At 35.6% G+C, this 24,560-nt stretch overlaps 1 protein-coding gene and 1 pseudogene across 1 annotated transcript; one reads left to right on the top strand and one right to left on the bottom strand.

The window, feature by feature from the left end:
- Positions 1-711: 711 nt before the first annotated feature.
- Positions 712-8,538, top strand: LOC149171490 (uncharacterized; annotated as a pseudogene).
- A 9,004-nt stretch (positions 8,539-17,542) lies between these two features.
- On the bottom strand, positions 17,543-22,937 carry LOC149171489 (alpha terpineol synthase, chloroplastic-like). The gene is made up of 10 exons (XM_089427474.1): positions 22,656-22,937; positions 21,851-22,047; positions 21,632-21,744; positions 21,332-21,540; positions 21,077-21,168; positions 19,029-19,127; positions 18,718-18,933; positions 18,488-18,626; positions 18,110-18,358; positions 17,543-17,986 (listed from the first exon to the last, which is right to left on the bottom strand). Exons 1-10 carry the CDS (start codon positions 22,914-22,916, stop codon positions 17,687-17,689), a joined length of 1,875 nt encoding a protein of 624 aa, XP_089283600.1. The 5' UTR covers positions 22,917-22,937; the 3' UTR covers positions 17,543-17,686.
- Between the last annotated feature and the right edge of the window lie 1,623 nt (positions 22,938-24,560).

The following is a 24,560-nucleotide window of genomic DNA, read 5'->3' as shown; positions in this document are numbered from 1 at the left end:
TATGTTATGGTTTGTATATTTTGGGTTTACAGTGTTGTATTTGGTTTAATGTTGTTCTTTATGGTTTATAATCTGTTTGTTTTTAATATTATTGGAATATGGTTAATTATTCGTTTTCCTTTAAAATATCAATCACGCTCAGTCACGGTCGATCATTGTCAACGAAGGTCAATCTTCATCAGCCAGGCTCAATATTGGTTTACCTTGGTCAACCATGGCTACTCGTGCTATGTAAAATCAGTCATGGTCAACCATGCTCTGATGTCGCATGGTGGCAATGATATCGTAAATCAAGTTTGGTCAACGACGACCCAACATCATATTGTGAAAAAAATTGTGCCGATATAGTAATCAATCATGCTCAAATATCATCAATGATCGTCATACGTCACATTGTCAATGGTTGTCTCAATATGTAAATAAACCATCTGCATGCATGGTCAACCATGTTTATTTTAAGGTTAATAATATTTATCTTTAGGTATTTACAAATTGGGTTTATAATATCCATCCCTTGGGTTTAATATTATTGCCTTGGGTACATTATCCTATTGGCAGAGGAGTTTTGATCCACAATGGTCATCATTCGCCTTTTGAAAGGAAATATTCCTTGGCAATGGTCTTGTAGCCATTCTCTTTGGGTTGTTTGTCAATACTCTTGTTGACACTCTAGGCTTTGGTCTAGTTTCTTTGTTTGATGCCGCAACATGCTTCTTAGCCATAAGGATGGCCATTATCTTCTCCACCTAGACACAAAACTATGGAGATCCTTTAGAGAATAAGGATCTATTTATTCAGTTCAATGGTGTTGCCAAAACTATTGCTTCAGGTAAGTTTTTAAACTCTGTCATGTCCAAATATGTTGCCTTCTTTGAACTATACATCAGATAGACAGATGATGGTAGAGCTTTTCCTTATGTTTAGTCTTGACAACTATGTTGCTCATTTTGACGAGTAGATGAGAAGATTGCATTGCTGGGAGCTATACAGTCCTTATTTGAAGGTTCAATGTACACATTTGTATTTCTTTGGACACCTGCTCTGAGCCCAAATGAACAGGATATTCCTCATGGGTTCATATTTGCAACATTTATGTTGTCTTCAATGCTGGGAAGTTCCCTTGCCTCTAGACTCCTAGCCCGCCAAGCAGTCAAGGCAGAGAGCTACATGCAGATTGTATTCCTTGTTGCTACAGGATCCTTCCTCCTTCCTCTCATAACTACTGTATGTCTTAGCTTTACTATTCCTTTGTGTCTTCTGATAGAATTTATTTATATGAAACATCAGCATATTGTGGATCTGAGGACATTTTGTGTGCTTGCTATGAGCAGTTCCTTTTAGAGCCCAGCACAGAAAAAGGTGGAAGCATTACACCAAGAGGGCATCTCCAACTTCTTGGTTTCTATGTGTTTGAGGCTTGTGTGGGAATTTTCTGGCACTCGATTATGAAAATGTGATCACAATACATTCCTGAGGAGTCTAGGAGCACAATTATGAACTTCTTCCAGATACCTTTGAACATATTTGTCTATGTTGTGCTTTACAATGTAAGGCCACAAGACCTTCTAATCTCATTTTATAATACGGATGTCATGAGCAGGAGCATTGTATTGTATTTAAATGAGGATTAACAAGTCTTATTAACTAAGGAACTTTTTGTTTTGGAATGTTTTATCGAATTTTTTGGAAACCATTTAAAAGTTTTGAAATCACTCAAACTTTTCTTTATTTTCTTCTTTATGAAAGGTCAATGCCTTCCCAATCACATTCATGTTTTTTATGTGTGCCATCTTCCTCTTCATGCCATCAGTTCTCCAAAGGTAGCTCATGGTTGTTACAGAGAGTCACAATACAAGTAAGTATTACAAGCTTCTGTCAAGTAACTGATTTTAAGTTGAGTCACAAGTCAAGTAAGATGCACGCACTTCTTTGTCATGTAACTCATGTTAGGTCTTTGGAAAGTGTTGGCCTTTTATTTTCCTATGATTTTGAGCTTCTTTCTGTTAGATGATCCAAAAATACAATTTTATCATAGGTTATAAAATTAGAATAAAATAATTATTAATTTAAGATATTAAATTAATAATTATTATTCTAGAATGTTTAATTATTTAATGGAGACTTTTAGAAATAGCATATTGTTGTAACTAGATATGACTCTCCAAATGTGTCGTATCTTAGGCTCTATTTCAGGAGATTAGTTAGCTAGTTGGTTTAAATAGCATTTATTGTAAATGGACACTTGTTATTTAATAAGTGATCCATAATTAGAGGTAGTTAAGACATGGAGCTTATAAATAGCTCATTGCAAGAGTGTTTGTGTTGTTCGGGTGTAAACTCTTGCAAAATCAATTATGTAATTGTTTTTTTTCTATTAATAAAATTACGTGTCTGAGGGCACTTCTGCCATTATTGTGGTATCAGAGCTCCAGTAATGCTGCAGTGGATGTGAAGAGGAGATTCCAGCCCTACAAGTTTGTGCAAAACTCCATTGAATTGCTCAGCAAATAATTGGATGGATCGATCGATTGGAAGATCGAGCGCTGCAACGTGAATTAATGCAGAACCAAATCAATTGACCAGCAGACCTTCGTTGATGGGGTGTACATTAAATGGAGAGAGTCTGTTAGACAGCAAAATTGCAGAGAAAGAACGAGTCTGGCAGTCATTGAACGTAAAGCTAGGGCACTGTAAAACCATGAAGGAGCCAACAAAACCGTCGTTCCACTCACAGGTCATCAAATAATTATTTCATATTACTTACTTTTCCCAAATTACTTAAATTAAATCTTCACGTCATTTTTTATAAATCACTTTTGGAAAGTGATTTGAAAGTTTTATCACATTGTTTTGTAAAGGTGTTTATAATGTGATCATAAGGTTAATAAAGGATAGTGTATGTAATATGTATATTTTTGGGAGTGATAAGTGAGTGGGGGTAATAAGTGATTTTTTTTTGGGGAGAAATAAGGTGAGCTTTATAAAAGTATTTTTTTAAAGCTTTGTAATAGAGTGATAAGTGAGCTTTTTAAAAGTATTTTTTAAAGCCTTGTCATGGAGTAATAAGGGTGATGTTTTGAAATTTTTGGAGTAATAAGGAGTTTTATTTGTAATTTGTAAATTGGAGAGATAAGGTGTGTTGGGTAATTTGTTTTCAAGAAGTTATTTTTTAATTGGGATCATCACATTGTAACTCAAAGTAATTTTACTTTGGGGGGGGTAATTTTTTACCAGATTGTGCAAAAGCACCATTGTAAAAATCAAATTTTGAAAGTTTCCTTGTAAAAATTTGAGAAATTGACTAGAGCCAAGTGCAAAGCTCAGTCAATTTTCTCCTGTTTTGACGACTATTCGAGGGTCAAGGCCAAGCCCTGATAGTTCGTTTTTTTGCGTCGTGTGTTGCTATTGTGTTGCGCATCTTGAGTTTTTTGGAGCTTGATTCGTGGTGTGAAGTCTTAACACTACAATGTCTAAGTTGATTAATTTGTTTTCTGATTCCGACAAACTTGAAGGCACCAAATCTTATAAAACATGGCATCGTCTCATCGAAAGCACACTCATTTACAATGAATTATGGCAGGGAATATGTGATGGAGATGTTAAGCCAAATAAACCCACAGATGCAGCTGCACTAGCAAAATGGGAAATCAAGAATGCTAAAACCTTAGCTCTTATTAAATCTTTTGTGAATGATGAAATGTATGTCCATATAGAAAATGCTACAGATGCATGGTCTGCTTTGAAAACTTTTAAAGACCTCTTTGATACTCACCCTGAATCAAAGAAAGTCGATCTATAATTAAAATTGTTGCAACAAAAATTAACTGAAGGCGGTGATGTTCTTGAATATATCTCAAGACTTAAGAATATTAGGCAAGAAATTATTAATGTTGGTTTTCCCGCAATTGATGATAGCTTTATGGTCACAATTGTAATTGCTGGACTTCCTTCTTCCTACATGCATTTTTTGGAGACTCTACAAGTAATTGGGAAATTAGAGAAACTAAAGTTTGATGAACTCTGTGAAATGTTAACTCAACATGATAAAACTTTTGGGAAGAAGAAGAAAGTTGGTGAAGATGCTTTTCTCACAGAGGCTAGCACTAGTAAGTCATCAGCAGAAAGTTCTCGAGGCAGAGGCAGATGGAATCAGAATCAAGAAGCACATAATTGAGGTTGAAGTCAAAGCAGAGGAAACAATTTTAACAGAGGAGGAAGGAATAATTTTCAAGGTAGAGGAAACAACCAAGGAAGAGGCAATTTTCAAGGACAAGGATATAATAATCAAGGTAGAGGACAATCTCAAAATAGAAGCCAAAGCAAAGGCAGAGGACAATCTTCAGGAAGAGGAAGAGACTTAAGTCAAATTGTGTGTTGAAGATGTAACAAAGTTGGCCATTATGCTGAAGATTGTCGAACTTCACTTAATAAAATTCCCAAGTTTCAACAGCATTCAGCGCAATTTGCAAATGATCAAGATGATGATAACTCAGAATATGTTTTTACTTCCTCACCAGCATCACAACTTTCATCCCATCTTAGAAGTGACTAGGAAGATGCCTGGATCTTGGATTCCAGGGCAACTCAGCACATGACTTGTCGACGTGATTTTTTCTGGAATTTTCAAGATTGCCAACTTAATTCCATTTTTCTTGCTGATGATACACAACATACTCCTTATGGAAAAGGAGTAGTAAAAGTTTTTCTCCATGGAATTGGAGAAAAAATGATTTCCAATGTATGGTATGTACCCAGTTTTAAGAAAAATTTGCTCTCTTTAGTCACTATTCGACAAGCAGGACATCAGGTGATTATGGAAGATGGTTTAGTCAAGATTAATTCAGTCAAACAGAACTTGAAAACAGTCATGACAGGTTATGAAGATGGAAAACTGTTACGGATGAAAGGGACAGTTATTCCAAGGCATTTTAATTTTGCAGGGGCAGTGACTACAGGTATTTCACCTATAAGACTATGGCATGTAAGATATGGACATTTGAATTTTGAGAGTCTTTCTCAATTGCAGAAACAAGGAATGGTTAAAGGACTTCCCACATTCAAAAGGGAAAATGCAAAATGTGAAGCTTGCATTTATGGCAAACAAAGTCGAGAAAGTTTTCCAACAAGTTCATGGCGTGCAAACAGGCGGCTACAACTAGTTCACAGTGATGTTTGTGGACCACTACAAACTTCCTTTGGTGGATGAAAATATTTATTACTATTCATTGATGATTTCAGCAGAATGACTTGGGTTTACTTTTTGAAGAACAAGTCAGAAGCATTTGATAAATTTAAAAATTTTCGCCAACATGTTGAAAATGAAGTCAAAGAAAAGATAGGTACTCTTAGGACAGATAATGGGGGAGAATTCACTTCAAATGAATTCAAAACTTATTGCAGTGAAAATGGCATAAGACGACATCTTACTAATGTTTACACTCCACAGCAAAATGGAGTAGTCGAAAGAATGAATCGCACTTTGTTAGGAATGGCGAGATCCATGTTAACTTTCAAGAGGTTAAGTCCAACATATTGGGTGGAAGCAATACATACAGCTGTCTACTTAAGAAACAGATCTCCAACTGCTTCTTTAGACAGAATGACACCTTATGAAGCTTGGTTTGGTTTCAAACCTCGAGTTAAACATCTTAGAGTTTTTGGGTCAGTGTGTTATGCCTTAGTTCCGAAAGAAAAACGAACTAAGCTTGACTCAAGAAGTTTAAAATGCATAATGATTGGCTATTCTGATGAGAAGAAAGGGTATCATCTTTTGACCAATGGGAAATTCATTGTGAGCAGGGATGTCATTTTTGATGAAACTGAGAGTAAGAGTGCTGAAGAAATTGAAAATCTTCTTCACAAGTTAGAAACTAAAGGAAGTAAAATAAATGGAAAAATGCAAAGTCAACCAACTTCACCAAATTGATATGAAATTGATTTTCCTTCCTCTGAAGATGAGTCATCCAGTCCATCTACATCAACAACATCATCTGGGTCTTCTAGCAGTTCATCCGCATCTCCAAGCAGCAGCAGTTCTTCTGACAGTGATTCTCCACATTCTTCACCTGAATGACGAACATCAGTTTATATTAATCCTCTTTACAATGATGGAGACTTTACAGAAGCGCAAACAAGTGAGCACCAACTTCCAAAATGGGCAGTTCAACTTTTGAAAGATGTAAAGCCTGATGAACAGAATAAAACAGGCACCAGAAGGGCACATAGAAGTGAAGGCAATTTTGCCTTGATAGCAAATGATTTTACTGAACCTTCCACATACAAAGAAGCAGTAAAACATAAAGAATGGCAACAGGCTATGGTTGAAGAATATCAAGCAGTAATTGATAACAACACTTGGAAACTTGTTGATTGTCCAGCAAATGTTAAACCCATAGGATGCAAATGGGTTTACAGAATTAAGTATAATCAAAAGGGAGAACTTGAAAAGTATAAAGCACAACTTGTCGCAAAAGGTTTTTCGCAGCAGGAAGGCATTGATTATGAGGAAACTTTTGCTTCTACAGCTAAATGGAACACCATCCGATTAACACTTGCATTGGCCGCTCAGAAAGGATGGAAAGTTCATCAAATGGATGTGAAAAGTTATTTTCTCAATGGAGATTTACAGGAGGAAGTGTATATGACCCAACTGCCAGGTTTTGAAATTGAAGGACAAGAACATAAAGTCTGCAAATTGATTAAGGCTTTATATGGATTAAAACAAGCTCCCTGAGCTTGGTATGCAAAGACAGATGACTACCTTAAGAAAGTTGGTTTTCAACGAAGTGAATCTGATGATACTTTGTATGTGAGACAATAGGGAAAATATCTGGTAATTCTTGTTATGTATGTAGATTATTTGATCATTACTGGCAACCATGATGATCATATTGCACAGGTGAAAAAGGAGTTACAAGCAGGTTTTAAGATGACAGATTTGGGATTACTTCACTACTATCTTGGAGATGAAGTCTTCCAACGTCCACATCATATTTTCATTTCTCAGAGTAAGTATGCAACAGAGGTTCTTCAGCGATTTGGCATGTAGGATTGCAAGCCCGTTCTTACCCCCATGGAGCAAAACTTGAAACTTTCAAAATTTGAAGGGGGGAAAAGGTGGACAGTACAACTTACAGACAGTTGATTGGCAGCTTGATTTATTTGACAAATACTCGTCCTGATTTATCTTATGCAGTTAGTATTCTTTCACGTTTTATGCAAGAACCACGAGACAGCCACTAGAATGCAGCGAAAAGAGTTCTTCGATATATCCAAGGAACAAAAGATTTTGGTCTTCTTTACACAAAGACTAAAATTTTTGTACTTGGTGGATATTCCGATGCCAACTTTGCTGGGAGTATCGATGATTGAGCATCAAGATCAGGTTATTTAATGAACATGGGGTCAGCAGCAGTATCTTGGAGTTGTAAGAAACAAGCTACAGTGGCCACTTCTTCAGCAGAAGCAGAGTACATTTCAGCATGGAAGGCAGCATGTGAAATTGTTTGGTTGCGCCGAATTTTGCAGGACTTGGGCATTTCTCAGGCAGAAGCTACATCGTTATTCATTGACAGCCAGTCGTCCATAAAACTTGCCAAGAACCCAGTTTTTCATTTAAAGACAAAGCATTTGAACACCAAGTATTATCATATCAGGTCTCTCATTGCCAAAGATGTCCTCAAACTAGTTTATTGTCCTTCCGAAGATCATATCTCCGACATTTTCACGAAACCGCTTGGCAGAATAAAATTTACTAAGTTCAGGGATGAACTTGGTATATGTTGTAATGTATCTTTGGATCATAGGGGGGAATGTTAGATGATCCAAAAATACAATTTTATCATAGGTTATAAAATTAGAATAAAATAATTATTAATTTAAGATATTAAATTAATAATTATTATTCTAGAATGTTTAATTATTTAATGGAGACTTTTAGAATTAGTATATTGTTGTAACTAGATATGACTCTCCAAATGTGTCGTATCTTAGGCTCTATTTTAGGAGATTAGTTAGCTAGTTGGTTTGAATAGCATTTATTGTAAATGGACACTTGTTATTTAATAAGTGATCCATAATTAGAGGTAGTTAGGATATGGAGCTTATAAATAGCTCATTGCAAGAGTGTTTGTGTTGTTCGAGTGTAAACTCTTGCAAAATCAATTATGTAATTATTTTTTTCTGATTAATAAAATTACGTGTCTGAGGACACTTCTGCCATTACTTTCTAGGTTTCTTATCAATGTGTTCATACAGTTCCCTTCTTATTTGCAAAATCTCTAGATACTTGGGGTATAACCAAGGAGGGGGATACAAACGCAGAGCCCCTCAATCTCTGAAATGAAGAAGTTTTGGAGAAGGTAACTTGAAATATTTGCATGGGTTGTGAAAAGAGTCATCGACAATTTCCTTGCAAAAATTGTATTCTTGGGCTGGCCCATGAACTGTTTCTGCTAAATCATTTTGTCACATAAAATAATAGGTAGTTTTATTCATCTATTGGAGAAGGTAAAGAACTTATTCATTGTAGAACTTCAGTTGGAGATATTAATGTTTTTTGTCTAACCGACTAAGATCCCTCGGTAGACAATTATTATAAGGTGTAATTTTGTTGTGGAATTTTATTTTTCAACAGTCCTAAACCCTAGTTGGTCAGACGACAAGTGGTATACTAACTAGGCTTTATTTCAACCAATTTTTATCTAGGTAAGGTAAATTATCTGCACGCTCCTTTTTGCTCAGCAGTTTGATGTAGAGCCAAGAGCTCTGTTTGTAACTCCAATGATTTATTAATTAACTCACCACGGTCCACTAGGTGTGTGAAAAGTTTTGTTAGTGTATTGCACATTTGAATTACTTGTTTATTTTTAGTACTTGGCTTTTGTTATTTCTTGCACTTTTAAATATTGGCGACTGATAAATGCTAGCAAGATTAGAATAGCAAATGTTGGCTGGTGTTTTAGGCTTGACTTTCATGCAAATTATCAATATTGTGTGGAGGAATTCCATGTTCCATGCTTAATGACATAAATGAGACACTTTCTTGGAACTTTTGAACTTGGAAGTTTCATCAATCTAGTGGAAAATAGTCAACACCATTGGTTCTCTTACCTATGAATTAGCTAAGTATGTGGCTAAGATTCTGAAACCTCTAGTTGGTAACGCAAACTCTTTTATAAAATGAAAAAGACGTTGATTCCATCATGTGACGTTATACCTCGAATCTATGGATTACCAAAAATCCATAAGGAGGGGGTCCCTCTTAGACCAATAGTCAACACCATTGGTTCTCCTACCTATGAATTAGCTAAGTATGTGGCTAAGATTATGAAACCTCTAGTTGGTAACACAAACTCTTTTATAAAATGAAAAAGAAGCTAATTCCATCCTGTGAGGTTATACCTCGAATCTATGGATTACCAAAAATCCATAAGGAGGGGGTCCCTCTTAGACCAATAGTCAACACCATTGGTTCTCCTACCTACAAATTAGCTAAGTATGTGGCTAAGATTTTGAAACCTCTAGTTGGCAACGCGGACTCATTTATAAAATGAAAAAGAAGTTGATTCTATCCTGTGAGGTTATACCTCGAATCTATGGATTACCAAAAATCCAGAAGGAGGGGGTCCCTCCTAGACCAATAGTCAACACCATTGGTTCTCCCACCTATGAATTAGCTAAGTATGTGGCTAATATTCTGAAACCTCTAGTTGGTAACACAGACCCTTTTATAAAATGAAAAAGAAGTTGATTCCATCCTGTGAGGTTATACCTCGAATCTATGGATTACCAAAAATCCATAAGGAGGGGGTCCCTCTTAGACCAATAGTCAACACCATTGGTTCTCCTACCTATGAATTAGTTAAGTATGTGGCTAAGATTTTGAAACCTCCAATTGGTAATACAGACTCTTTTATAAAATGAAAAAGAAGCTGATTCCATCCTGTGAGGTTATACCTCGAATCTATGGATTACCAAAAATCCATAAGGAGGGGGTCCCTCTTAGACCAATAGTCAATACCATTGGTTCTCCTACCTATGAATTAGTTAAATATGTGGCTAAGATTCTGAAACCTCTAGTTGGCCGCTAAAATAAATGGCCTACTCATTAATATTATACTTATTGTTACTCATTAATATTATACTTATTGTTATTGGCCTGTGGAAAGACGTCAATGTAATTCCTTGCTTCCAATTGTGCGAGATTCGTGTGCCAACCATATTCCATAACGTATTCTATCTGCAACCACAAACAAAATTCAAATCATTATAAAAACCTTCAAGACGCTGATGTAATGACTAGCAGAAACTATTATTTGACTATTTTTGGAAACTCCGTATAAAAAAATTTCAAATTTGGATCAACGAGAAATTTGCTGTGAAATTTTGTTCATCCGTTTTTTAGTGCTCCTTGTCAAACTCCGTGCCTCACCTCTCGTGATGCAGAGTTAGGACGCACAATCTGAATTGTACGCAATAGTAGCTGCTTCATGTTCTGTTAGTTCATGTGTAGTTTTACGATTAGTTACCAGTTGTAGTAGTTTACTGAATTTCTTTCCATTGGTATCAGAGCGCTGCCCGGTGCTCTGTTTCTTTCAAGTGGTATCAGAGCCAGTTAGTAAGCCAAAGAGAACTTATTGGGTGAGACTCCATTGCTATGCGTGAGACTCCATCGCTATGCATGGTCGAATCGAGTTACAGAGCTGCTGGTCGAATAGGTAAGCCAAAGAGAACTTATTGGGTGAGACTCCATCGCTATGCGTGGTCGAATCGAGTTATAGAGATGTTGGTCCAATAGAGCCAGATAATGAACCAGACTAGCAAGATCCAGTTCTGGAATTGAACATGGAGAATCATGAAGGTTGAGTGTGAATCTGTTCAGTCGCTGAGTTCGCTCTTAGTCTATGGTGACGGAAACAACGTTATTGTTTGGAGTCGGTTTGCTATGAGCCACGACCTGAATGGTGTTGCTGGCCAATTGAGAGTGCAAAAGAGTCATGTAATGCCAAGAACCGTCCATAAGCATGTGAAAAACATCTGAGAGTGTGAAGTAGAGTAGACATCGTAGCGTGGCGAGTTGCAGCCTGTTCGTGCAAGAGTGCAGAGAAAGTGTCAAATTTTATGCAGTACCAGTCCCAATCAGCGTGTGAACAACGCTCCACTGGTTTGAGAAGTGGCTCGTTTCGAAGGAGAGTCAAAGCCTCATTTCAAAAAGAGGAAGAGGTTTCTTCATAAAGTTTTTTCGAAGGAGCACCAGAAATCCAAGGTAGCAAATATCAACACAAAGTTAAAAATTGTGTGTAAGTTTATTGGCGGACAAAATTAAAGAGTTCAAAGATTTTAATTGGATGGCAAGTGTTTTTTATTATGCTTTATGTATGGATATGTTAAACCATAAGTCATAAATCGAAAAAGGATTTAAACAGAAATTTTTTATGTGAGGCTAAAGCCCACGGCACAGATATACTTATTGGTAGACATATTTGGTCTTATAAAAGGTTTTCAAAATTGATTCCTTTTAAAAGGAAGGCACTTGTATGAAGTTAAAGCATGGGGGAAAGCTTCAAAAGATTTGAGAAATATTTATTTGAAAGGTTGCTTAGCGGTTAAGTCCATTTGGATTACAAGTTTTGGAAAAAGTAAAGGTTTATTAAATAGTGTATTTGAAGAACATTTTGGGCTTTATAAAAATGTATTAGTTTTCAAAATATTTTGGTGTTTTGTCAAGCTTGAAACTTTTTTTTAAAATTGTGCTTTATGGGGGCGTATATTAAACATCATATTTTTTTCGTGGGAGATATGGAAGATATATTCATGCAATTACAAAAGTAGCTATAAGATTCAAAATATTTTGGTGTTTTGTCAAGCTTGACATTCTTTTTGAAGATTGTGCCTTATGGGGGCGCATATTAAACATTATATTTTTTTCCGGGGAGATATGGAAGATATATTCATGCAATCACGAAAGTAGCTATAAGACAGAGGAAAGGTAACCATCATGGGTCGCAAAGCACGATTGAAGCATATTAAGAAAATGAATCGAAAAGAAAAGGAAAAGATCGTTTTCATGTTTAAAGAAGTTCAGGCTAAAGCCAAGGAACTGAGAAGTCTAGCCAAAGACAAAGAAGAAATCGAAGGTCATTGGTGTAGCTTTGATTTGCTACCACCACCTATGTTTACTGGTAAATATTTTGATTTATGGGTTATTAGAATTCTTACTTTTCTTCGAGCTAAAGACTTAATTGAACGTTGGTCTTATAACCAATATGATGAAGTATGTGATGAGTTAGCATTAATATTTATAAAACAAGGATTGGATGAGAATTATTTTTGCAAGGTAGCACAAGCTACAACTTCCAATGAAGCATGGAAGATCCACTTGTGTCTAAAAATCAAGTGGAAGAAAACCTATTTGTAGAAGCAAAGGTGGAGACTCAAGATTACGAGACATCCACAAAGTTAAAGAAGGAAGAAGAAGAGAAAGCTCTCAGTCGAGACCAAAATGAATTGAACCAATATGGTTCTCAAAATGTTTTTTTCTATAAATTGAAAAATAATTTTGTGTGTGCAGATGCTAGAAGCAACCGAGATGAAGCAACAAAACATGAAGAAGAATTAAAGTTTCTTGAAGCATGGCTTGAAAAACCATGTATTTATGATGCCTGTATAGAAATTGTAGCTATGAATTGAAATTTTCATGTATTGTTGCCTGAAAGAGATTAAATTTTATTATGAACTTATGTTGCAGCAAAATGATAATCAGAAGATTGATGATGAAGAACAAACTATAGAAGATGACATGTGGCAGTGGTCCACATACAAACATATTTTTGAAGAGGTAAAAGACGTCCATGGACACCCTGAAATGATTTTCTATGTTTTGGTAGAGCTGCAACAACAAATGAAGAAATTGAAATTTGGAACCTACGCCAAAAAGACAAAGATGACGCAGTTCAGAGGATATAGAATCTAGAAGAAAAGGAAAATAAAATCTAGCAAAAGTGTCCATGTCAAAGTTTTTGAATCATTGTAAGCCTAGCTGAGACTTAGACCAACAGGCATGTTTAAGTTTTATTAAGTCATGGTTAAGTTGTTAGTCGTAATTAAGGGGGAGTGTTGGAAATAATTACTCCTGACAACACACCGCCACCATTGCATCGGACACTGCCTCACCGCCATGGCTTGTCTTGCATTGAAAAGGTGCCACTACCATGATCTGTTTAACGTTCCAAGAATCATCACCACCATAACCCTTTCAAATTGAAGGGGCAATTAACCGACTTAATTTATGTATAAATTCAATTGATCTGTGATAGAAGAGGTATGCAGAGTGTCCGAACTCACAGTCTGAGTTGTAATGCAGTTGTAGCTGTATTTCTTGTAGCAGTAGTATTTTGTTGTGGTGATGCAAATTTAGGACGCACAGTCCAAATTGTACGCAGCCGTAGCTGCTTCATGTTCTGTTAATTCATGTGTAGTTTTACGATTAGTTACCAACTGTAGCTGTGTACTGAATTTCTTTCAACTTTATCTAATTGCAATTTTCCAAAATATCTGACCAATAGAAAATACGTTAAACAATTACTCTCTACAATACCCCACCAAACGCTGCTCTGGATCAGGAAAAGTTGTGTTCCATATTTAGCGCACTCAAAGGGTCGTTGTTTTACTGGTTCCAATCTTTATCGCTGGGAAGTATTTCCGACCATGGGAATCCAAAATCCATGTGTGTTTTTTATTTGTTTTTTTTGAAGTATTTTAATGGAGAGCTTATTTTTCCGACCATGGGAATCCAATATACGTATGTGTTTTTTATTTGTTTTTTTTTTAAGTATTTTAATGGAAAGATTTTACTATGGTTAAGTATTTTCTGGATAGTCTAATTGAAGATTGTTTTATTATAAAAATTGATGATAGTCAATCATAGCCAACTATGTTTATTTATGGGTTTATAATATTTATGTTATGGTTTGTATACCTTGGGTTTACACTGTTGTATTTGGTTTAATGTTGTTCTTTATGGTTTATAATTTGATTGCTTTTAATATTATTGGAATATGGTTAATTATTTGTTTTCCTTTAAAATATCAATCACGCTCATTCACGGTCGATCATTGTCAATGAAGGTCAATCTTCATCAGTCAGGCTCAATATTGGTTTACCTTGGTCAACCATGGTTACCCGTGCTATGTAAAATCAATCATGGTCAACCATGCTCTGACGTCGCATGGGGGCAATGATATCGTAAATCAAGTTTGGTCAATGACGACCCAACATCATATTGTGAAAAAGATTGTGTCGATATGGTAATCAATCATGCTCAAACATCATCAATGACCGTCATATGTCACATTGTGAATGATTGTCTCAATATGTAAATAAACCATCTGCATGCATGGTCAACCATGTTTATTTTAAGGTTAATAATATTTATCTTTAGGTATTTACAAATTTGGTTTATAATATCCATCCCTTGGGTTTAATATTATTGCCTTGGGTACATTATCCTTTGGGGTTATAGTATTAATCCCTTCAGTTTATTATTTTGTTGCCTTTGTAGTATCAATCCCTTTGGTTTATTAATCAACGGGTTCAACCAAGATTGACAATGGTTGACCATCATTAGTTTCACATAATATGGGTGACCATGGTTGTCAATGGTAGCCCATCTTTGACCATGATTGAGCATGGGCAGCCAATCTTTGACCATGATTGAACATGGTAGCCCATCTTCGACCATGATTGAGCATGGTAGCCCATCCTTGACCATGATTGATAATGGAAGTGAGTTTGTGTCGAATGAATTTAATTTTTTTTTTTGCAAAAGAAGGAATTTAATGGGAATTGATAGCACCTCACAACCAACAACAAAATGGGGTGGCTGAGAGAAAGAGTTGTAGCATTGTGGGAGCAACGAGGGTGATGTTGCATGACCAAGGCCTACCTATGCACTTGTGAGTTGAGGCATGCAACATATCAATATATTTACATAACATGAGTCCTCAGCAGATTTTAGGCATGATTACACCGAAGGAGTCTTTCTCAGGGAGGAAGCTAGATGTGTCGAAATTCAGGATTTTTGGAGCCTCTATTTACTGTCATGTCTCTAAATAATCAAGGAAGAATGTAGAACTAACAATAGAATTGGGGGTATTTTTTTATTACACATAAAATTCCCACACCTACTGTGTGTACTTGTCATCCATCAGAATGACAGTTGTGCGAAGGAATGTAAAATTTGACAAAGATAAAGCCATGTGGTGCTCTCTTGAGAGGGAGTTTCAGATCCCACTAAAAGAGGATATTTTAACTCCAAAGGAGGAACCTAAGGAAGTTGTGAAGCATGAAAAATTCGAGGAGTAGAGAGTGGAGACAACCACTCAATTAGAACCATCCAGAGAAGGAAGAAAAAGGACCACAAAAGCTGAGAGACTTGTGTAGGATGCGAGGGAGAATGTGGGTGCTCCTTCAAATCAGCGCAATCAGAGAAGATCACCATATCGGTACACTAGCTACATGGCTCTAATGACTGAGCTTGTAGAGACTAAGGAATCCTCTTTTGAGGAAGCAATAGAGAAACCTGTGAGGGTTGATGCAATGGTGGAGGAGTATAAATACATTGTAAAGAATAGTGTTTGGGACATGTGTCTCATGCATTACTTCCTCGAATTGGAAGTATGGAAAGAAAATGGGGAATTGTTTGTCTCTCAGGGCAAGTGTGTCAACGAGATACTTCAGAGGTTCCACATGGATAGTTGCAAACCCATGGAGACACCTCTAGTGACAAACTAGAGGAAAGAGGATGACACTTCAAGAAGTGGATGCGACTGTTTACTAAAAGTTGGTGGGTTCACTAATGTATCTTGTGAACACACAACCATATATGTATTATGCAGTCAACCAACTAAGCCAAGCTATGGTTAGGCCAACCAAATTATTTTGGAGGGCAACAAAGCATGTTCTGCAGTACCTTAGAGGCATTACCTATTTTGGAATTTGGTACAGATGGACAGAGGGTGTGAAATTGTGTGACTTCATAGATGCAGAATGGGAGGGGATTCCATCAAAATGAAAGAGTACATCTGGTGGAATTTTTAGTGTTGGGTCCGCAACAGTTTATTGGTATAGTAGGAAGCAAATATCTATGGCATTGAGCTCGGCAGAAGAAAAATACATGGCTGCAAGTCAAGTAGTTTGTGAGGCGATCTTGATGAGAAAGATACGTGGTGGATTGTTTGGTTAGACGATGGATCCAACTGTGATCTACTGTGATAATCATAGTTGCATCAAGCTCTCTGAAAATATTGTTTTTCATGATCAATCCATCCATATAGATATTTGGTATCACCATTTACGGGATTGTGTGCAGAGGCGGATAATGTTGTTGCAGTACATTTTGATAGAGGAACGAGATGCTGACATTTTGACAAAGGTACTGTCAAGAGGGAAGTTCGAGTTCCATAGGTTCAAGATAGGGGTGGCTGATAATCCCTTCCTTATTCAGAGGGAGTGTTAAAAATGCAGCAAGAAAATCTCAGTTTGACCTTGCCTTGGTCAAACTAGAGAAAATTAAAATTTCCATTTCAACAGAAATCTTAGAGGTAGTTAACTAAGGTAACATGACACTTGTCACTCAGTTAACTCAATTAATTCAATTTGGGAAGCTTGAGTTCAATTCAGTATGATTGATTGCTAATTTGTAGCAATCTATTTCAGTTAAATTGAGTTATTATCAATTAAACTAGTTCTAATTATTGGAGGAACTAATGGGAGGTCAAGTTGTGCAATGTGACTTTAGTCACACCCAGTGATCATCCAGTTAACCGATCAATAAACCCATAATAATTGTTGCATGGAGAGAATTCGAGTTATGTTATTGAGATGGAGATTCCAAGGCAGTGTATTTTCGGTTGTAGACTATTGCAATGTGTACAGGTGGTGTATGCAGTCAAAGAATGATCCTAGAGGAATTGCGCAATTTAATTGAGGGAATTTCTTAAATAATAGGGGCTAATTTCCTCAAGGAACACCGAAAGAAAATAGGAGTTTTGAGGACTCAAAAATTGGCTAAGTGTTAACTAGGTAGGAGTTTTGAGGACTCAAAAATTGGCTAAGTGTTAACTAGGTTCAGTTAGAGAGTGAGATAGATTATATAGGATTATACACTTGCAAGTTGTGCCAAACTTATTAAATTATTCCAATTAGAAATTTATGGAGTTGAATATCTAAACTTTGACATAATTTATTATTGTCAAAAATCTATAAATAATTTTGAGTAAAAATCCAATTTAAAAATCTTTTACTTGTCCCTTTATACTTTTTGGAAAAATTACTAAGTTATTTTTTTAAATAAACCAACATATATATATATATAAGAGAGAATTGTACTCATTTCTTTTGACATCATGTGTTCTGAAGAGATTTAAATGTGTGTAACGGTATTTAACACTTTTTCAAACTCTAGGGTCTTTGTCATGCTATTCAAAAAAATTCGATATACTCAAATATAAGCTCTGTATATGAGGAATTTTTTATGGACAGATTGGAGAAACTAAATTTGCGAAGATAAATGTTTCAAAGATACAGCTTATCAACATGTCAACCCAGAAGCAACCTTCAGGTTTGTATCGAGAATAGAGTCGGGCAAGAAACCACGTACGGCCATGAATGTAGATATGAAGTGTGGTTACAAAGGGATGGGCTTGAGCACGGTTATCATGACCAAATTCTTCATTTCATTGGTGGCGATGCTGTACCCATCCCGGTATTTGTAGCCATGAAGGAGAGCTCTGGTGATGTCAAATGCATATTTCTTGGAGGAGATGGGAACATTGCTGTCTGGTTTAAGAAACTCCCAATTTAATTCTTTAATTAAGTCATTGGCCATTGCATTAATATGATTGACAGCATCTTCCTCTGTTAATCCAGGATTCTCTTTCATATAACATGATATACACGAAGCTGCTTCTCCACGGGCTTGTTCTGCCTGCATTCCCCTTGCCAATTTTAGAGTCATGAACTGTAATTTAACCAAAACTAGTAAAAAAATCAATCACAGAATGCAATGCAAAAATTATTTCATTTGCATTGACATCGATATAGGTCGTACCTTGTGACCACGAGTGTCACTTTTCAATCGAAGGATGGCAGATGCCAAGCTACTGAACGTCGATGGAAAGTCAATTTCCTGCAGGTTGTGGTGAGGAGGGGGAATGTCCAATGTGAGAGTGAGTTGCAATTGGATTATAGTATAACCAAAACTAACTTTTCCGTTCTTGCAGTACTCCTCGAACGTTGGCAGATAACCAGTGGAGATCCACTCTGCTTCTTTCATGAACGAATCAATAAAGGCCTCCAACTGCAGATACACAAGCAAATAAAATTAAGTCATCACTAACTAGTCGAGTGAAATCTATGGGCAATGCAATCTTGCCAAAGAAAAATATTTGTTTTCACAAAAATGACTATGAATCCTTATTGTTCATACAGCCTGTCGAGCATAGTTGATTGTGTCTTGGCCTTGGGATTTCTCTCCCTGTTGCACCATTTCAAGTACGGTTTCGTAAAGCACCATGTACACTCCTTTCATATATTGTGGAAGCCACTCTGTAGCGGACGGATCCCATCTGATCACATGCAATTATAACCACAAATTACAGAAACAAGAAAATATTCTTTGATGCAGAGGCATTACAAGAAACAAGAAACTGGTAGCACCTCTTAACTGCCGCTGTGAAAAGTTGGAGTTCGTCCATCGTTCCAAAGGTGTCGTAGATATCGTCGAGAACCGTGACAAGATGACACATTTTGGCAAAGATGAGTCGGTATGCAGAATGTTTAGGATCAATGACAAAGCAAGATGCCAAAGTGTAGAATTCCACGTGACGATGCCGAGCAAAAGTCAACTGAGAGAAACCCGAATTCTCCCACCATCTATCCACAAATTCATAGAATATAGGAAACCATGAGACTCTTCACATCCAAATTTGCGTGAGAAAAAAATATAATCCAATGAGAAAGCTCATCACCTGGAGATATATTTTAACTCCCTCTGTTGTATTAAGTGAAATATATTAAACTCCAATTTTGCAAGTTCTAAAAGTTTCTCGGCGTCCATAAATGCCATCCTGAAAAAATAAAATCTAACTGATGACAACTGAAATACTATCCGGAAACTGAAATATCCAGAACAGATTTGATTGTTTGGAAAATAGAAGGCCAAATAACAATATCCCACTTATCTAACGAAATCACACTATCGAATTGTTCAAAAAATTAATTATATGTATATGAGATAATCAAAATCAGTTACCCGGCTGCAACCAGATAAATTATTGAAGTGCCCTCAACGGGAAAATTTATTAAGTAAAACTTGACAAAGATCAGATATTTTTAGGAAACAAGAATAATAGAGACATTATTTTTAAATTTAAAAATAAGTGGTAGAGTAATAAAGTGGTAGAGTAATAAAGAGTGAGAGAGGAAAAGAAAGTTAAGGTATTATAAAGAGTTAATCAACTTTATGCTTGCTAACCAGAATTACTTTTCTGTATTAACTAGTTCCAAGAAGCTAATGAATATTGCAAGGATCATAACTAATTCTCATGAGTTCAGGAGTGAAACTTTGGTCTATTTCCAAGATTCCTTGGGACTAAAGAATCTTTTGCATACTAAGAAAGTCGAAGATGAAAACGCTCTCTTGGATTGTTGCCCTTACTCACATTTGTTCTCATTTCCATAACATTTACCCCATTACCAATTTCAGAGTCACTAACCTTAAAATACTTCTTTCCTTTTTTTATCACAGAAATAAAATCTTAAATAATCACAATGAACTACTTTTTTCTTAATAATATAATATCATTAATAAAATAATAACAATTTTATAATGTTTTATTATTTATTAAAATATACATTTTAATTCATAATATTTTATTATATTTATTAAAAAATTATTTTGATTTTAAAAATTAAAAAACATTCTTTTACTTACATAATAATATATATATATATAATCTCTTTCAGATGGACCAAGTCAATCTCATCCTATGGGATATAAATTGTCATGTGAAATGTATATTGCTGTGCAACTATTCCCCTTATTCATTCTTGAATATGTCCCACATCAATATCGTTTGTTGGCTTACAATATCATCAGTGATTCGTTCAAGAAGTTCATTTCAAAAAAAAAATCTATAAATATATTGTTGGGTTCTAAATAAACTTTCTGCTCGAATGGAGTGCTTTTGTGCATTCTCTTGTTTTATTTATCCTCCGTGATTAACGCATCCCATTCCATTAGGTGATTTGCATTGTATTAACATTCAAGAATGAACAAGGGGAATAGTTGCACATGACTGTTATGCAAATACACATTTCATTTGACAATTTATACCCCCTTATGTCAATTATATATGTCTTTAAATTTTAATATGAAAAATTATGTTTTACATTATTATTTTTACAATTATAAGATTAAATTGAAAAATTATCAAAACCAGTTTAGATTTATTAACTTTTGTGATTAGATGAATTTTTTTACTATAAAAAATATTGCATATCAACAAATTTTATCTCTCTGGACTCTTAGTAAATCCAAAGTTAAAATAAACCTATGCTAATTTGATCAAAAATAAAATTAATAATAAAAAAAATTAATTAACTAATCACTAAATTACAACCTTATTTTATAGAGTTGTTTTAGTTAGACTTTTAGAAACTTTTTTGAGTGGGTTTTTCTGGTCTAATTTCTCTAAAGTCTAGCAGAAATTTATTGAAATCAAAAACTTGATGAGTCACCCAATCAAAGTGCCCTATAGTTTTTGAGAGTGATAAATCCATATATACAATAAAAATCCAATTTAAATAACCCAAATCAAAATTCATCTCCCTATTTTATTAGATAAATATTAACAAAACTATATATATTATTTAACATTAGCCATTTGTGATTATAATATATTTTTAATATCTATGATAACTCTTCATACCATATTTATAAAATAATAAATTTTCTTCGTAGAATTTAAGATAGGGAAATAAATGGTCGCTAAAATAAATGGCCTACTCATTATACTTATGATTGGCCTGTGAAAAGACGTCGATGTAATTCCGTGCTTCCAATCGTGGGAGATTTGTGTGCCAACCATATTCCATAACGTATTCTATCTGCAGCCACAGACAAAATTCAAATAACGACTAGCAGAAACTATCATTTCACTATTTTTGGAAACTCCTTATAAAAAAATTTCAAATTTGGATCAACCAGAAATTTGCTGTGAAATTTTGTTGATCTGTTTTGAAGGGCTCCTTGTCAAACTCCGTGCCTCACCTCTCGTGAAAGACTTGATATCGGAATCTTTTGCAGAGATTCTTTCAAATATGTTCTACAGAAGGCTTCGGTGTCTTCCATAACTTTCTCATTGGGAAAGGCGACGAGCGAGGCCCGAAATAAATTGAGAATACTTCTCATCTCACCGTCTGTTTGCATGGAAGAATTGGCAAACTGCCCCTTCTCGTCTTTAAATTGTTCCAATACACCTGATATTAATGCATAATGTATTATCAAATCTGCTGCAATCATAAAATAAATTAAACGAGTGATTTCTTAATAAAATGTGGATCTTCCTACTTGAAGACACGGGGTACCCATGTAGTCGAAGAGTTCGAAGGCCCAGTGCAGTTGAGTTGAGATCAGTAACACCACTTTCTCTGCCACATCCTATGCCTCTCTCGCTCCAGTAACTGTACGTCAAATTAATTTAATAATTTCTCCTATTAATAATCCCATGTGTATGCCATTATATATAAAGCAGAAATATATAATGATGATAAGGCTGCGATAACTGACCTGTGAACATAATCCAGCGCTGATTTTATCTCCATTTTGAAATGCCTGTCGATTCCCAAACGTTCGATGCTGTCAACCATGGAAAGGCGTGAAAGCAGATCATTGAGGGGAGTGATTGATACCCGATCTTCAATTTCAGTAAACATCTCTTTCACTTCCTTAATAAGTCTCTCTGCACGTTCACGGTATGAAGGCGCCTGGCCCATATACATTCAACACAGTAAGTATATAAGGTAAAAAGTATCAAGCAATTAATCAAAATGTTTGAGATATTTTCAAAATCTGTAATTCTGATAAAGATATTTTTATCATTATTTTTCTATTCAAACATTTTCAAAATTAAAAAATTGTGTTCAGAGTAAATTTTTATATTAAACTATAAAATCTATTTCGATCCAATTTCCTCATCTAACCATTAAACCACATCCTTAAAACTCTATCATTCAAATAAAAATACCCTATCATTCGCCTGCGATTCTTATTTCCGACCCTATAGTAATATTAATGCTATCACCGGCTATTCTTATTTCCGACCCTATAGTAATATTAATGCTATCGGACATGCGAGGAGAATAGCCATGGAGTGCCCTTTCCACGCTCGCCCTCTTTCTCCACGTGCTGTCGCTCAGAGGGCTATGGCTATTCCGCTAACATGCCAGATCGCTAACATGTCAGATAGCATTAATATTGCTATAGGATCAGAAATAAGAATCGCCATCATTCGCCTATCATTTAATTAGCCCATCATTATCCCCTCTCATTTATACACCTTTAAGTAAAAAATAAGTTGAAAGATGAAAATAACCTCATAAGCCGTCGACAGAGACTGTATGAACTCATCGTCCCAGAGGTTGGAATGATGATTCGCTATGCGTCTCTTTACACCATCATCCGATACAGGGGCTGTCGAACACATGGTAATGGAGGGTGTCACAGGTTTCCGTCGCGTGCGTACACCAAGAGTTGGGATTGTTGTAGGGGGAGAGTTAAGGTGATGAGTAAAACTGATCAACGATTTGTGAAGGCGCGATTTGGAAGCCAAGGGCGCGACAGAAAGTAGAGCCATTGCAATGAAGTACGAACTGAAAGTTCAAATGATAGGTTAAGTTTGGTATATGGAGCAATTCGAATGAACAAACTAAAATTTATAGGGTACAACTGCACCTTACTAATCATGTATTTATGTAATTCCCTAAATTTATTTAATTGCAGTTTTCCAAAATATCTAAAATTCTGACCAAAAGAAAAGACGTTAGACAATTACTCTCTACAATACCCCACCAAATGCTGCTCTGGATCAGGAAAAGTTCTGTTCCATCTCTAGCGCACTCAAAGGGTCGCTGTATCACCTGTTTACATCCTTTGTGGTGGGGAAGTATTTCCGACCATGCGAATCCAATGTACGTCTGTGTTTTTTATTTGTTTTTTTTGAAGTATTCTAATGGAGAGCTTATTTTTCCGACCATGGGAATATGTGATTTTTTATTTTTATTTTTTTAAGTATTTTAATGGAGAGCTTTTTTTTTTATCGTTAAGTATTTTCTGGATAGCTTAATTGAAGATTGTCTTGCTATAAAAATCGCTGATGGTCAATTATAGCCAATTATGTTTGTATATTTTGGGTTTATAATGTTGCATTTGGTTTAATGTTGTTCCCTATGGTTTATAATCCGTTGGTTTTTAATATTATTGGAACATGGTTAATTATTCGTTTTCTTTTAAAATATCAATCACGCTTAGTTGCTGTCGATCATTGTCAATGAAGGTCAACCATGGCCACCCTTGCTGTGTGAAATCAATCATGGTCATTCATGCTCTAACATCGCATGGTGGCAAAGATATCGTAAATCAACTTTGCTCAACGATGGCCCAACGTCATCTTGTGAAAAAAATGTGTCGATATGCTAATCAATAATGCTCAAACAAACATTATCAACAATCGATGTATGTTGCATTGACAACAATTATCTCAATATGTAAATCAACCATCTGCATGCATGGTCAACCATGTTTATTTTAAGGTTAATAATATTTATCTTTGGGTATTTACAAATTGGGTTTATAATGTTCATCCCTTGGGTTTAATATTATTGCCTTGGGTACATAATGCCTTGGGGTTATAGTATTAATCCCTCTGGTTTATTATTTTGTTGCCTTTGTAGTATCAATCCCTTGGGTTTATTATTCAAAGGGTTAACCAAGATTGACCATGGTTGACCATCCTTGGTTTCACATAATATGAGTGACCATGGTTGTCAATGGTAGCCCATCTTTGACCATGATTGAGCATGGGCAGCAAATATGCATTGTAGGGTATTTAAACCCAAAGAAAAATATTATAAACTATTCACTACACATGCTTGACCATGCATCATGATGGTTCACTTTCATATTGAGACAATATTTGTTACAATGTGACATTCAACCATGCCCGACTATGGTTGAGTTTCGCATTGCGACAAAGATTTCTTCAATATCAAAGTCAACCATACTTAACCCTCGTTCAATGTTGCATTATGACAAATATGGTCAAGCAGAGGCAACGATTATCCAATGTCGCATTCTGACAATGATTGTCTCTTTACAGAAGTCAACCATGGTCAAGGGTTGTCAACAATGTTTATTTTAGGGTTAGAAATATTTTTCTTTGGGTGTATATACATTGGGTTTATAATATTTATCCATTGGGTGAAATATTGTTCCTTTCGGT

The sequence above is a fragment of the Pinus tabuliformis genome, chromosome 4_2 (assembly GCF_031772625.1).
Source record: "Pinus tabuliformis cultivar Carrire ecotype Pingquan chromosome 4_2, CPIR1, whole genome shotgun sequence".
NCBI lineage: Eukaryota > Viridiplantae > Streptophyta > Pinopsida > Pinales > Pinaceae > Pinus > Pinus tabuliformis.
The sequence above is the reverse complement of the archived record's forward strand: the minus strand, read 5'-3'. Positions and strand labels throughout refer to the sequence as shown.

What these genes read in the sequence shown, in the direction of transcription:
- LOC149171489 (XM_089427474.1), bottom strand. Translation starts at nt 22,916, where the DNA reads ATGGCTCTACTTTCTGTCGCGCCCTTGGCTTCCAAATCGCGCCTTCAC. An exon ending in CTCTGTCGACGGCTTATGAG is followed by an intron (nt 22,048 to 22,655) that starts GTTATTTTCATC and finishes TATATGGGCCAG; the next exon opens with GCGCCTTCATACCGTGAACG. An exon ending in TGGGTACCCCGTGTCTTCAA is followed by an intron (nt 21,541 to 21,631) that starts GTAGGAAGATCC and finishes CATTAATATCAG; the next exon opens with GTGTATTGGAACAATTTAAA.